Source organism: Notamacropus eugenii, chromosome 1, assembly GCF_028372415.1.
Source record: "Notamacropus eugenii isolate mMacEug1 chromosome 1, mMacEug1.pri_v2, whole genome shotgun sequence".
NCBI classification, from domain to species: Eukaryota; Metazoa; Chordata; class Mammalia; order Diprotodontia; family Macropodidae; genus Notamacropus; species Notamacropus eugenii.
The window spans coordinates 504,920,931-504,936,846 of NC_092872.1; the positions used below are offsets into that span (position 1 = coordinate 504,920,931).

At 34.9% G+C, this 15,916-nt stretch overlaps 1 protein-coding gene across 15 annotated transcripts in view; it reads left to right on the top strand.

The window, feature by feature from the left end:
• Positions 1 to 15,916, top strand: part of SYCP2 (synaptonemal complex protein 2) — a 101,858-nt gene that overhangs the window by 34,784 nt on the left and 51,158 nt on the right. For 13 of the 15 annotated variants that reach the window (XR_011972318.1, XM_072633385.1, XM_072633389.1 and 10 more), the window contains 8 exons: positions 4,786 to 4,935; positions 9,547 to 9,640; positions 9,991 to 10,160; positions 11,638 to 11,713; positions 11,996 to 12,053; positions 13,568 to 13,701; positions 13,819 to 14,255; positions 14,788 to 14,862. Coding sequence is in view for 14 of the 15 variants with exons in the window: in XM_072633385.1 (XP_072489486.1) it covers positions 4,786 to 4,935; positions 9,547 to 9,640; positions 9,991 to 10,160; positions 11,638 to 11,713; positions 11,996 to 12,053; positions 13,568 to 13,701; positions 13,819 to 14,255; positions 14,788 to 14,862 (1,194 nt within the window). In the remaining variant the exon portion in view is untranslated. The remainder of the gene's footprint in view (positions 1 to 4,785; positions 4,936 to 9,546; positions 9,641 to 9,990; positions 10,161 to 11,637; positions 11,714 to 11,995; positions 12,054 to 13,567; positions 13,702 to 13,818; positions 14,256 to 14,787; positions 14,863 to 15,916) is intronic. The other 2 variants (XM_072633391.1, XM_072633393.1) reach the window with 1 other exon arrangement.

The window sequence follows — 15,916 nt, forward strand, 5'->3', positions numbered from 1 at the left end:
ATAAATTTGACTCAGTTCCCTATATATTTGAGAATTGAGTCCTTTATCAGAGACATTTGCTATAAATATTGTTTCCCAGCTTTCTGCTTTCCTTCTAATCTTGATTGCATTGGTTTTGTTTGTGCAAAAGCTTTTTATTTTAATATAATCAAAATTTTCTATTTTACATTTTATACTGATCTCTAGTTCTTGTTTGGTCATGAATTCTTCTCTTCCCTATAGACCTGACAGGTAGACTATTCCTTGATCTTCTGATTTGCTTATGGTGTCACCCTTTATGTCTCAATTATGTACCCATTTTGACCTTATGTTTGTATATTGTGTGAGATGTGGCCTTGAGGCCACATGTGGCCTTTCAGGTCCTTGGGTGAGGCCTTTTGACTGAATCTAAGTTTTACAGATCAAATCCTTTTATTAAGGGGATCTGTTCTGTGAAGTTTGGATTGGGTCAAAGGGCCACACTTGAGAACCTAGAGGGCCACATGTGGCCTCAAGGCAAGGCTGCAGGTTCCCCACCTCTGTACCTAGTTTGTGTCCTATTTGTTTTCCAGTTTTCCCAGGAGTTTTTGTCATGTAGTAAGTTCTTATCCTTAAGGTTGGGGTCTTTGGGTTTATTAAACACTAGGGTTACTATTGTCATTGACTACTGTGTTTTGTGCACCTAATTTATTCCACTGATCCATCACTCTATTTCTTAGTCAGTACCAGATAGTTTTGATGATTATTACTTTATAATATAGTCGGAGATCTGGTATTGCTAGGCCATCTTCCTTTGTGTTTTTTTTTTCCATTAATTCCTTGGATATTCTTTATCTTTTGTTTTTCCAGATAAATTTTGTTGGAATTTTTCTAGCTCTATCAAATAATTTTTTTGTAGTTTCAGTAGTATGGCATTGAATAAGTAAATTAGTTTAGGCAGAACTGTCATTTTCATTACATTGACTCAGCCTAGCCGTGAGCAGTTGATATTTTTCCATTTGTTTAGATCTAACTTCATTTGTGTAAAAAGTGTTTTCCAATTGTGTTCATATAGTTCCTGGGTTTGTATTGCCAGGTAGATTCCCAAGTTATTTTACATTTTTGTAAAATTCATTGATTTCACTCAGGTTGTCTGATTTATTGGCATATAATTGAGTAAAATATTTCCTAATGATTGCTTTAATTTCTTCTTCATTGGTAGTGATTTCACCCTTTGCATTTTTGATACTGGATATTTTCTTCCTTTTTTTAAAATCAAACTAATCAGTGACTTAGCTATCTTATTGGGTTTTTTTTTCATAAAACCAGCCCCTAGATTTTTTTATTAGCTCAATAGTTTTTTGTTGTTGTTTTTACTTTCAGTCTTAATAATCTCACCTTTGATTTTTGGGATCTCCAATTTGGTACTCAGTTGGGGATTTTTAATTTGCTCTTTTTCTAGATTTTTTTAGTTGTATGCCCACTTCATTGATCTGTTCTTTGTTTTGTTGATATAAAAATTTAGAGAAATAAATTTTTCCCTAAGAACTGCTTTCGCTGCATCCCATAAATTTTTGTATGTTGTCTCATTGTTATCATTCACTTTAATGAAATTATTGTTTCCATGATTTGCTGTTTGACCTACTTATTCCTCAGGATTAGATTATGTAGTTTACAGTAATTTTTCATCTATATTTCCATTGACCTATGTTGAATGTAATTTTTATTGCATTTTGATCTGAAAAGAATAAATTTTATATTTCTGCCTTTCTACATTTAATTTTGAAGTATTTTTGTTCTAATATATGATAAGTTTTTGTATAGGTGCCATGTGCTGTTGAAAAAAGGTATATTCCTTTCTGTTCCCATTCTGTTTTCTCCAAAGGTCTGTCATATCTAACTTTTATAATACTCTATTCATCTCCTTAGTTTCTTTCTTGTTTACTTTTTGGTTGGATTCATTGAGTTCTGAGAAGGGCGAATTGAATTCCCCCACTAGTAGAGTTTTACTGTCTATTTCTTCCTATAATTCACTTATTTCTTTAAGGATTTGGATGGTATTACCACTTGGTGGTTTAGCACTTGGTGTTTAGCACTGAAATTGATTCCTTATTTTATAGTACCTTTTAGCAAGATGGAGTTTCCTTCCTTACCTCTTTTAGTTAGAAGATCAGGATTGCTACCCCTGCTTTTTTTACTTCAGCTGAAGCATAATAGATCCTGCTCTATCCCCTTATCTTTACTCTGTGTGTGTTTCTTTGCTTCAGGTATGTTTCTTGTAAGCAGTATATTGTAGGATTCTTGTTGTTGATCCATTCTGCTATCTGCTCCAGTTTTATGGGAGAGTTCATCCCATTCACATTCACAGTTATGATCGATCATTAACTATGTATTTCCTTACATCCTATTTTTCTTCTTGTCTGTTCTCTCTCCTTTCACACTTTTTTGGTATTTTGTTTCTGTTTACCATCTCCCCTGAACCATCCTCCCTTCTGGCAGCACTCCCCCCCGCCAACTTTAGTTTGTCTCCTCCCCCCCTAATTCCCTGTTGGGTAAGATAGATTTTTATATTCAACTGATTGTGTATATCATTGCCTCTTTGAGCCAATACTGATGAGAGTATGGTTCAAGTGATGCCCAGTGCCCACCCTCCCATCTTCCCCTCTACTGTTAATAGATTTTTCATGCCTCTTCATGTGAAATAATTTACCCCATTCTACATCTCCCTTCCTTCTGCACCTATTATACCCCTCTTTCTCATCCCTTTGTTAATTTTTTGTGTCATTTCCTCAAATTTATCTTATACTCATACCCTATGTCTATGTATCTACATAGACACTATATAATCTAGCTGGACTATTTAGTGATAACTGTTTTTAAGAATTACAAGTATCATCTTCCCATGTAGGGATGTAAACAGTTTTCTTTTCCCTTTTTGCCTGTTTATGTTTCTCTTGGGTCTTGATATTAGAGATCAAATTTTTGGTTTAATTCTGGCCTTCTTATAAAGTTTGAAATCTTTCTGTTTCATTGCATGACCATTTTTTTTCACTCAGTTTCACTGAGTAAGTGATTCTTGTTTGTAGTCTTAGGTCCTTTGCCTTCCAGAATATCATGTTCCATGACCTCTGATCTTTTAATGTTGCACCTGCAAAGTCCTTTGTAATTGTGATTGTGGCTTCCTAATATTTGAATTGTTTCTTTCTGGCCACTTGCAGTATTTTTTGTATGACCTGATAGTTCTGTAATTTGGCTATTGGTTAATTTGTTTCTTGGAATTTTTATTTTGGGACCTCTTTCCTGAGGTGATCAGTGCATTCTTTCAATGCCTATTTTGCCCTCTGGTTCCACCTACCATTCCTTTTACCTACCCTTTTCCTTTTGCATAAGGTATACCCAATTAGTGCTACATCTTAGTCATGGATGTAGTCCTCCTTCCAAGTCTCAGTAACACCTATGGTATCACATTCCTGTACTTCACCACTCATCTCAATCCCCCCTTAATTCTACTACTCTTCCCTCTGTTGATTATTTACAATTCTTTGTGTATATAGCTTGTTGGTAGCTAGTTTTTTCATGTTTTCTGCCCCATTAGACTGTGAGCTCCTTGAAAGCAGGGAATGTCTTTTATCTTTCTTTATATCCCTAATCCTTCGAACAGTGCCTGGCAAATACTAAGTGCTTAATAAATGGGCAACAAGGTGACTCAGTGTGACTCAACAGTATGATGTGGAAAGCAATCTTAGTCTTCACATTAATAGAAAGAAGATTCAAAGCAAGAAAGCAGCTGGTAACACCATATCTAGAGTATTGTATTCAGTTCAGGATGGCATATTTTAGGAAAAGCATTGTCAGACTGGTGAGTGTCTTGAAGAAGATGAATGCAATGCTGTGTTAAGAAGACTAGAAACTATAGTATGCCGTTTGACATTGAAAGACCTAGAGAATCTTAAACATGGAGAAGAGGAGACTTGGATAGGGCACATTGAGTTATCTTCAGGTATTTGAAAGACTACAGTATTTCAGAAGGATTAGACTTTGCTCTGACTTCGAGGACTGAATCAGCAGCAATGAAAAGAAGTTTCATAGAGGCAGATTGGAGTTCTATGTAAGTAAAAAAGAAAAAAAGCCTCCAAAAATTAGAGGTATTCAAAAGAGGAATTAACTGTCTTGGGAAGAAGTATGTTAGTAGAGGTCTACGAGGAAAAGATAGACTGTTTGATTGAGTATATTGTTAAGGGAAGGAGTTTCCTGTTCAAGTAGGAATTTTACTAGTTTACAACTACAAAACAGCAACAAAAAACAGCTATCAGGTTGCTTCCCACAATGAGATTCTGTAACACTTATTTTAACACTGAGTTTCTTCCTCACCTCCCCCCCGCCTTTTTGGTGTGGTTTTCCTTGTGATTTGTATCCATAGGGGAAATTCTGAGGCTGTTTCTGTATAATGACAGGGCAACCAGTTGAAGGGGAGGTAGGAGAAATCAAACAGCTGGTTTTTAGTATAGAAAAAATCCAAATGATTTGTTTGACTTATCTTTCTAATGAAATTATCAGTAGATTTAGTTGACAAGTTCAGCATAAATGTCAAACTAATTATTCAGACACAGCTTAATATTGTTAACCATTGTTTATGTTCCAGTGATAAGAATTAGGAATAGTAAAGTTGGATAGATCATAATGGAAAACAATTAACATTAATAAATATGTGTGAAACCACATCTAAATTTGTGTATTAAATGAATGTTTGCAATTCCAGTTATCTTTGTATAAAATCTATATGTAAACCTCACATTTTTTGTATTATTTTCCAAATACTCTGAACAGATTCTAGTACCAGAAAATCAAAGTTCACCTGCCAAAAAAGAAATTGTTTTGAGTATGAATGAAAAATCTAACAGGAAACAATTTTCTGTAAATCAAAAAGATATAACCCATAAAACTAGTCAACAGGACAGTAGAAATACTCATTTTCAGGTAAGACCGATATAAATACAAATGTTCATAAAACTACGATGGATCACATTACCATTGTGTATTAGGTTAGAAATAATATTCTTTCAAATTGTGTTTTAATGTCTTAATTAGTGTATAAGTATCTCAGTGTTTTCAAATCTTATGAAAAGTAAAGTCTCTTGCTAAAGATTTTGCAACTTGATACACTATTTTCATTTATTTTCGTAAAGTTGTCTTTAATGTATACTATATTTGTAAACAATATAAAATTAGAATGCTTGCCATAATTGTGGAAGTTGTTGTTGTACTCAGATGATTTATAAGTACCAGAATAGTGATGGCTTAGGAAAGTTTTTGTCTTTATCTCCTCTGTCATTGTTTGTCCTTTGTTCCTGAAAAGGATCGTGACATGAGGGAGATGATGCCATGACTTACAAGTAAATTGGATTTAAGTGGGGGAGGTCTGTGCAAAGTTACCAGCCTCACTCCTCATCAGACATCTGGATCTAGTGGCAAGATATAGATCAGGGTGACTGGAGATGGCCCCTGTGTTGTAACTCTATCTAAAAGCAATAGAACATGTAAGCTGTAACTCATAGCCCCCATGCTGTGGGCTGACATGAAATGGGCTACCCAATGATATCAGTATCTCTTTTTGGTATATATTGGGCTGATCCAGCTCTCAGTTTTGAATTTATTTAGTTTGTTTCAAGCACTGGGGTTATAAATACAAAAGACAATCCCTGCCCTGAAAAAGCTTATATTCTTTTTTCCTTTTCATATTAATACATATTTATGGAATAAAACAAGCATTAATAGTATAATAAAAAAATTATATATAAAACTGCAAATCTAGTAAACATAAATTGCTATTTCTTTCAAATATACAACAAAATTACTATGTTAATTCCTTTTTTTCTTTTTTTTCTATCCTTCCTCTACCCCGCCCTGGATATGGCTACCATTAGACACAAATGTGTGTTGTGTATGTGTATGTATTCCATCACTATCATATACCACAACTTATTCAGCCATTCCCTAATTGATAGACATCCTTGCAATTTCCAGTTCTTTGCCATCACAAAGAAAGCTGCTATAATCATTTAAAAACACATAAGTTCTTTTCCTTTTTCCCTAATCATCTTTGGAAATAGAACAAGTAGTGGTATTGCTGGGTTAGGGGATATAGGCAGTTTAATAACTCTTCAGGCATAATTCTAGATTATGCTCCAAAATGGTTGGATCAGTTCACAATTCCACCAACAATGAATTAATGTCCTGGTTTTTCCACATTACCTCTAACATTTGTTGCTTTCCCCTTCATTTTAGCCAATCTGGTAGGTATAAAATGATATCTCTAGGTTGTTTTAATTTGCATTTCTCTAATCAGTAATGATTTAAGCAGTTTTTCATATGACTGGAAATTGTTTTGATTTCATTATTTTCTTTTAAAATTGAATTAAAATTTCTCCATTAGTAAGCTTTTTTTTATTCTTATAACAAATAAATATGAGATATTCCAGATTTTCTGATACCTCTTAACTATTTTATGTCATCAAAAACTTTTTCTATGATCCATTAAAAAGTGATTGGAAACCCCTTAAATTTCTTTGGAGCATGAGCTCAAATTAGTAGAATCCTACTGTTCAGATAAAGGCCATCTTCTGTTTATCTTCCTTTGCCATTGACATTTGATAGTATCCTTTGCACAGGTTTGACACTGAAAACCATTGACTGCCCACAGATAGTCCAGGCATGGGGCGGGGGGAACTTGTGACCTTGAGGCCACATGTGACTCTAGGTCCTCAAGTGCAGCCCTTTGACTGAATGCAAACTTCACAGAAGAAATGTTTTTATTAAGGATTTGAGAACCTAGAAAGATGTCCACATGTGGCTTTGAGGCTGCAAGTTCTTACCATGCTTCCAGGGTGTCTTGAAGTAGTGACATCATATATTGATCTATAGTCTCAGATTACAACTCATTAATCATTTTTAAACACCTATTACGTATCGGACATTGTTCTAGTTACAAATTCAAGAACAAAACAGCCTTCAAGAACTAATATTCTAGTTGAGAAAAACATTATTAATTAGTAAATGTAAAACACATACCAAATAAAGTAATTTTAGAAAGGTACTGAAAGTAGGAAATGCCTCTTATGGCATTTGAGCTTAGCCTTAAAAAGAGCTAAGAGTTTTGAAAGGTAATGGTGAAGAGGGAAAAACATGTTAGACATAAGAAACAACCCATGTCAAGATATTGAGGTGGGAGATTGACATGTATAATGAATAACAAGTAGGCTCATTTGGCTAGAATATAAAGTGTGTAAAGGGAAATTACTTGCCATCAGCCTGATTTTGGTTTTGTTTTATAATTTCTTGATTTTTCATAAAATCATAAGCTTCCATCTGCTCCATTCTAATCTTAAAGGAAATATTTTCTTCAGTGAGCTTTTGGACCTCCTTTTCCATCTGGCCAATTCTTCTTTTTAAGGTGTTCTTCTCCTCATTGGGTTTTTGGATCTCTTTTGCCATTTGGGTTAATCTATTTTTAAAGGTGTTATTTTCTTCAGCATTTTTGGAGTCCTCTTTAGTAAGCAGTTGGCTTGTTTTTCATGATTTTCTTGCATTACTTTCTTTCCTCCACAATTTTTCCCTCTACTTCTCCTACTTGATTTTCAAAATCCTTTTTGAGCTCTTCTATGGCCTGGGACCAATGCATATTTTTCTTGGAGGCTTTGGATGTAGAGGCTTTGATTTTGTTGTCTTTTTCTGTTTGTATATTTTCGTCTTTCTTATCACCAAAGTAAGATTCTATAGTGTGATTTTTTTTTCCTGTTTTTGCTCATTTCCACAGCCAGTTACTTGACTTTTGAGCTCTTTGTCAAGGTAGTTCTCTGCTTCCAGTGATGGTGGGGGAGTGTGCTGTCAACTGCTCAATCCCCCCACAATCTCTGAGCATAGATCTCCAGAAACAACAGTTACCCCTGCAGCTGTGGCTGTCATCGGCTCCTCCACCCCTTCCGCCACGCTGGGGCTGGACCACCCTACTCCCACACAGGTCAGACAGTTTTTTTTCCACTGACCTTCCAATTTGTCCTCAGTGTTTTGAGGTTGTGAAGTCTGGAAGCCACCACAGGTGCCAGAGATTCAGTCCCCCCAAGGCCTGCTCAGGTCCTGTCTATGCCAGAATGGCCCACACTGCACTGCTCTTGGCTCCCAGCATGGTGTGATAGATCTTTCCCATCAACTTTCCAGGCTCCCTTGGGCTGAAGATTTGCTTCACTTCCTCATTCTCTGGGTTCTGCAGCTCCAGAATTTGTTTAGAGTAATTTTTTACAGGTATTTGGCTGGGCTTGGTCTGCTTGTACTCCATCACTTTGGCTCCTAGCCCCCATCAATGTGTGTTTTAAACTGTGGTTTCCTGAACTGAGCATAATGTTCCATATGTGATCTGACCATGCAATGGATAAAACCAAGGATGTTTAATGAACTCTTTGGCAGTATGGTGAAGCCCATGTTCTCCTCAGAATAATATTTTTAAATGCATAAAATAAAACATAATGGAAAGGGAAACAATTATGTTGAAATAAGTACTTCTTATTTGAATCATATGAATGAAGCTCCCCATCTCTATTCCTAACAGTTGCCATTTTGTTAAGACTGCCAATTAAATCCCTTAGTTTTCTGATTAATCTTGAGCTCTTTCTATACCTCTCTTAAACTGATTTCTCCAATGATTGCTCCTACCTCTGTGGTAGAGACCATATTATTTTCAAGAATCTGCCCCCTCTTTTAATTCATCTTCTTTTGATATCACCTGTTTCTCCATTTTTGATTTTCTGAAAATCTCATTTTCAGAAACACTGTTTCTCATTGCTTTCCTTATTTCTTATTCAACTAATCCATCTCTCTCATGCCTATCTATTCCTATTCTACAAGCTTCTAAAAATCTCAGTAGTATTCCCCAAATTACATTATGATCATCCTTAGGACAGTAATTCCATCTTTCCCCAAGTTTGTGTATCAGCAGTCATTCTTTTCCTACAAGTACTATTAATACCCTCCTCACAAAAAGAACAAATTTATGTTAGTTGTACAATCATGAGTTCAAAAAATGTGAAACTTTAATGCTTTCAACAATTCTAAAATACAATTTATAAAACAGATAACCTCTTCATTAATTAAATTGCTAAATGTAGTAGGATATCTAAGTAGGAATGTATTCTTTCTCAATAAAATATTGTTAACCAAAGATATAGAAGCAGGCTTGTTAAAGTAGCATTTAATAGTGGAAAAAACTCTGACCATGAAGTCATGAGAAATGAATCTGAATCCTGACTGACACTTGCAGCACCTAACTCCTTATCATGTTGTATAAATTTGAATTATTCTGTAGAACCGAATATTAGTATTCTTTTAAAACATGATTCCATCACTATGGTTTTCTCTATGTATAATGTTAAATATCATTTTAAAAACAGAAAATATTTATGTGAATTACAGAATTTACTAGCATGTCATTGTTCATAAATATCCACATTGGCATCATTAAGGTGTGTTACAAATATTATGACATTTTCATTTGGAAAGAGGATGTGCTTTCATAACATTTGTTTCTCATCATTTAAGATGATAACTCCTGTTAAAAGGAAAATGTCTGAAGCATCAATGGTTATTCCTGGTACAGATAAACTGACTATGAAGACCTTATTAGCCAAAACATGTAAGTTGATAAAATATACAGTATAACACTATTAATTATTAGAAATATTTCAAGTGGATATCATATTTTTCTTAAAAAGAAAATTATATCATACAGATATTTTTATTATAGGATTAAAACTCCAAAAGTAGTAGTACCTTTGAATACATGTATGAATCTATATATGCATATATACATATGTGTGTGTATGCATACACACACAAATATATGTTATTTATCTTTATAATACTCTCACTACATCACCTAGATGAAAGGAACACATTCATATTTGTATTTATTTGTATGTTTCTAAACTTATAAAATATATCAATAATGTCAGCAACTAACAAAAATCTTATTCTGTATTTTAGCAACACCTCGAACTGCAAGAGTTAAGCCACCTTTGAAAATGGTGAACTCTGCTGAACCACCCAGTATTTACAAAATAAAAGAAAAGAGAATGAAGAATACCACATCCCTTCCTGGTTCAGTTGAAGGAAGGAATCCATGCAGCTACCAAAGTGATTTTCCTAAATTTCAGGTCTGACCTTGTTACTCTTCTCTTCACTTAAATACTATTTGTTCCCTGTTATCTGAAGGATCAATATAAGCTATTTTTAATATTCAAAGTTCATCTTACCTTGGCCCAACTTATCTTTCCAGCCTTGTTGAAAATTAATTCATTTCCCATGCTCTAAGGTCCATACATACTGGCCTTCCTCATAAAGGACACCTGTTCTTCTAAATCCCTGCTTTGTGCTAAATGTCCTTCATGCCTTGAATATACACCTTCCCTGTCTTTACTGCTTGGAATCCCTTTTCCTTTGAGAAACAACTTATACACATGAAACCTTACCTGATCTAAATCAGGTAAATGCTAGAGCATCTTTCCTTAGAAAATGCTTTACATCTATATGGGTATATATTTATATCTCCCTGTAGAATATAAATCCCTGGGGGACAGGGAATTTTTTTTTCTTTCTATTCCTCATAATAGGGACTTGATACATTATTGTTGATTGATTGATTGACAATGTAAAAAAAGTAACTGATTATGTCAGAAGTTTTAAAATGACATTTTATTCAGAGTATCTGAGAAATATGACTATATATATAGTTATACCCATATGCATAGCTACACATGCATATATTTATTATATACATGTAATATATAGTTACATATAGAGAAATTTAATGTATTTTAGAAAACATTAAATTATTTACTTTTGATAGAGTATTAGCATTTTTCACTATACTTGCTTCAATTAGTGTATTCAGACCTTTACTCTTCATTCCTATGGTATTAGTGTATTCAAACCTATAGTTTTGATTTTTCAGAATTATAATTTTATCAGTATTATCCTTAATATGAGAAGGTAACACTATTAATTCACATTATTAAGGTATCTACTTTAAATTTTGTGTTCGTCTCCTTTCCCCTAATTTCACTTTAATCAATTCTGGCTGAAATTAAGAACTAGATAAGCTAACAAGTACATATTAAAATGAAAAAAATGCTGGTTTTAAGAAAATCTAGCAAATTTCTGGGTATTCCTTAAAATAATTTCAGCTATATTTATTGTGGGAAATGAAAATGGAAAAGTAGCTTTGAATGCTATAGCTTGTGAGATTTTATCCAAATACAGAATTTACAAATATATCATTGTTCATGACTATCCATATTGATATCATTGATATGTGCTACAGATATGATTGTAGGGTTATTTTCATGATGCCCCACGGGGGGAAATAGCTCACATTTCCCATTAGAATAAAAGTATACAGGGGCAGTGCTCAGGAAACCATCTTTGTCATGTTTCTTTACTTGAGGTGAAGATTATTAATTTATTCTCTAAGATAGTGTTCAAACATTTTATGAAGTAAACATGAACATCTCTCATTAGACACTAAATTAATGGCAATTATTTCAAAAAGTTTTAATATTTTCAAAATTGAGAAAAAATTTCTAATTTTTTGAGAATAAAGATTATATTTTAATATATCCTTTTATCTTATAGCCAGTCACAACTGCTAAGGCCTCAGAAATGGCAGAAAATGATGAGAATATCAGTGTGTTAGTAAAACAAAATTCTAGTAAGTGCTTTTTTGTTTAATTGGATTTTTTTTTATCATTTACCCCCCCCCCCCATGCCACCTCTTATTGTTTTTTACACTCCTTTTGGTACACCCCCCAAAAAAGTGTTTTTGGTTTTTGTATGACAATCAATATGTAATAGCTCAGAATTTTGGTAGTCATTGCAAAAAATGCAAAACAGGATTTTTATCTGAAAAACACTTAAAATCTCAGTAAGAAGACAGGTTCTATCAGAGGACTATCTCCCCCTGAAGAGAAAAAATAATTTGTGTTTTATTTAGATGGAGATGTGGATATCACTGCTGATTCACAACCAGTTGGGAAAATAGATAAACCTTTGTAAGTATTAAGAGGGCCTGCTAAACTCTTAAAAATAGAAATTACTTGGATGTTATTTTACTAGGGCATAATAGATAAATAGTTATGGACAATTATTTCCTTAATAGTACAATATGGGCTAAAGAACAATCAAGTATCATGAAGCAGAATACAGAATAATATTATATGTAAAGAATATCAGATTCACTTGACTTCTTGCAAAATAAATAACTTTATAACTTGGTTTTCAAAATTCTTTTTGAGCTCTTACATGGCCTGAGCCCATTGGGTGGGCTGGGACACAGAATCCTTAATTTCTGTGTCTTTCCCTGATGGTAAGCATTGTTCTTCCTCATCAGAAAGGAAGGGAGGAAGTGTTTTTTCTCCGAGAAAGTACCCTTCAATAGTTTTATTTCTTTTCCCTTTTCTGGGCATTCTCCCCAGCCAGTGGCTTGACCTCTGAATATTCTCCTCACACCCACCTCACCTCCCGGTCCTCCCAGCCAGCGTTTGGGGACTGAGATTCAAATGCTGCTTCCCGCCTTAGGGCTTTTGGCGGGGGCAGGGCTGCTATTCAGTGTAAGAATTAAGTTCAGATGGTCAGGTCGGGGCAGGGCCGCCTCTCAGGCACCGTTCCCTCAGGGGGTTTATGCACAGGCCTTCCACAATGGATCCAGGCTCCCGCCCGCTTGGGGAGCCCCTGTCTGCAGCTGCCTCTCAGCTTCTATCTCCCGGGGGGCCCGAGCCATGGGGGCACCCCACTCCCCTCTCGACCCGCCAAAGAGACTCTCTCACCAACCCTCGTCACCTGTGGGTGGGGGGACTTGTGCCGCCGCTGGATATCCGTCCCTAAAGCCTGCTCGGATCTGTACCTCTCGGAGCCACGGCCACCGCAGTTCTGGGCTGGGCTGGGCTCCGCGTCTGCAGCGCTACAGACCTTTTGTGAGAGGTTTGCAGGTCCCTCTGTGGGTGGAGGGACCCGCGTGGCCGCTGGAGATCTCGTCCCCGTAGCCTGCTTGGATCTTTTCCTCATGGTGTCGCGGCCGCTGCAGGGCTGCACTCAGCTCCCAGTCCCGGCGCCCAGTCCACAGCGCGAAGGACCCCCCGCGAGAGGTTTGCAGGTCTCTCCGGAACAGAAGTCTCCCTCGCTCCAATATTCCGTGGCCTCTGGGTGCAGAATTCACCGTGGGTTGGTCCCCTCTAGCCGTTCTGTGGGTTGTGGGTTCGGAGCTATGTGTATGTGCATCTTTCTACTCCGCCATCTTGGCTCTGCCCCATAACTTTATAACTTGGAAAGCAGAATTTTACAGCATTTAAATGTTTGAACTTATAAAAAATAGTCATGAAAAGTGGCCCTTGTAGCCATTGTGTGTTGCGTGCTAGGAGGCTGCCTAACTTGGTAAATTCTATAATTAAACTCATTCTAAAATAAAAGTTATCTAATTTTAAATTTAGTAGGATCTGTCACTATTTAAATAAAATTAAATAATAGTATTTTCTTGTTTTGCACAAATCAAATGAAATTGTCTTTATAGATTGCCTGGTGGTACGGACAACATTTATGAAAATAAAATCCACTCAAAATGGACTTGCTGGACACCTATAACAAATATTAAAATTTGTAGGAAAGATAGTACAAGCACATCACCAGAAGAAACATCTAATCAAGGTTAAATTTATGTAATAATGTATAATTATTTTATAATGATAATTGTAAAATATTAATGTTATAACTTTCAGTAAGTAAAATAACTACATTTTTTTCTCACCCCCCCCCCCCAACTAGATGTTGTTAGTGAAAAAGTGACTAAAAAATCCTCTCTTTCATCATCTGCTAATATTGCACTGGAAAAAAATACGGTACAAAATCAGAAAAGAAAAGGACATGTGGAATATAACAATGCGAAGAAAACAAAAGTGGAAACTTGTGAAACAAACCGAAGACAATCACTGAATAATTCTCTCCGTTTAGATCAGGAAAATATTGAAAAAAACAAAGAAAATGACTGGCGTATTGAATCTGAAACCTTTAAATCAGTTCTTTTAAATAGGACTATTGAAAAGTCTCTGATATACACCAAGAAATTGGTTCTGGCAAAAGATCTAAATAATGATTATTGTGATAAAACCATTTCTTCTAGAACAGATGCCAGTAGTGATAGAAGGCCTATGAAAGGAATGATATCTGAAATTAGATCTTGTGACCTAGAAACAAATAGAAAGGTAAGCTTTCAGAGTATTCTAACTTTCATATTACTATGTTTTCATTATAATATAGTTCCTAAAAACCTTATTTAATTAATCCAGATTTGGAATTTTTCTTAAATTTAGGTATTTTTCTAAAATCATTTGTCCATAATCTCACCTCTTTAAGGCCTCCGCTTCCCCCAACTGCCACTTCCTTTGTGAAGTTTTCCCAAAAGAACTATTTAGACATAGTGACTCCCTCTCCTGAACTCCCAAAATATTTTGTAACTTTCTTTTGGTATTTATTCATATTCAGCCATGCTTTGCAGTTATTATGCCTTAACTCCCTTACTAGATAATTTATTTCTTAAAGTTGCAGTGACTATCTCTTTTTTTTCTTATTCCATAACCTAAAACAGTGACTGGTATATATTAAATGACCCAAAATTGTTTTGAATGAAATAATGAGCTAGGCTCAAGTTTAAAGGTAGTATTTGTATGAGGACAGAGGAAATAGTCTTACTGCAACATTTGCTTATATCACCTTTGGAACCTTCTTTCCCTCTAGGAAAATATAAATCCTGTTCAAGAAAATACTGAGAGGGATCTGGGTAGGATAATAATAGAAGATAAATCTGGAAAGGTAAATTGAGACCATATTGTAGGGAGTCTCTTGTGTTAGTAAGTAGCTAAGGCTTTTCCTATAAAAAACAAAGATGCATTAAATGTTTTAAGTAATAACAATAATAGTAAATTTGTATATAGAGCTACAATACTACAACAACTCTTTGAAGGTAGGTTATATTATAACGGAATGATGTGACCTTTTGAAGTGGTAATTTAGAAATATTTATCTGGTAGTCTACTGTGGATTGCTGCAGTGAGAGATCAGTTAATCAGAGGCAGAAAGAACAATTACCACATTTGCAGTTCTGGTATGAAGTGTGCTAAAATTTATTTTGCCATTTCATTCTGATTCTGGTTTGAAATTCATTAATATTTTAACATTAAAAATTATTTGAATCTCATTGTATTTTATAGGGAGAGAGAGAACTTTTTAACCTCCAGATTATACTGCTCTTTGATATTACTGGAAATATATTTATATTAAAAAATTTATTGATAACCTTTTTTTTGCATCATAGTAATTTTTGAATATTCTCCCCCTCAATCCCACCCACTGAACTTTCCTTTGTGGTAAAAAAACAGTAAAACAAAACTAGCTAAAAAATACTGTCATTTAACAGCATGAGCATTATTCTCTATCCTGTCTCCCACCCCTCCAAGGACAGGAGAAGGGGTGAATTTTTCATATTTCTCTCTAGGACCATCATCACAGTTATAGAATATTCAGATTTGTTTTAGTGTTCTTTTCAATTAGGTTTTATTTCTTCGATATATTATTTTCTGATTCTGCTTACTTTGAATCTATTTATGTCTTCTCATGTTTCTCTGAATTCTGTAAGTTTTGTGGTGCAATTATTTCATCATACTCAAGTACCAGAGCTCTTCTAATATTTTTTTAAATTCCTCATTTATTATTTGTCATTTCTTGTGATACAGTAAATTTCTATATCATTCTTATATCACAGTTTGTTCAACCACTCTCCAATAAATGGATACTTGCTTTGTCTCCAGTTTCCTGTATGTGTGTCTGTGTGTGTGTGTGTGTGTGTGTGTGTGTGTGTGTGTGTGTA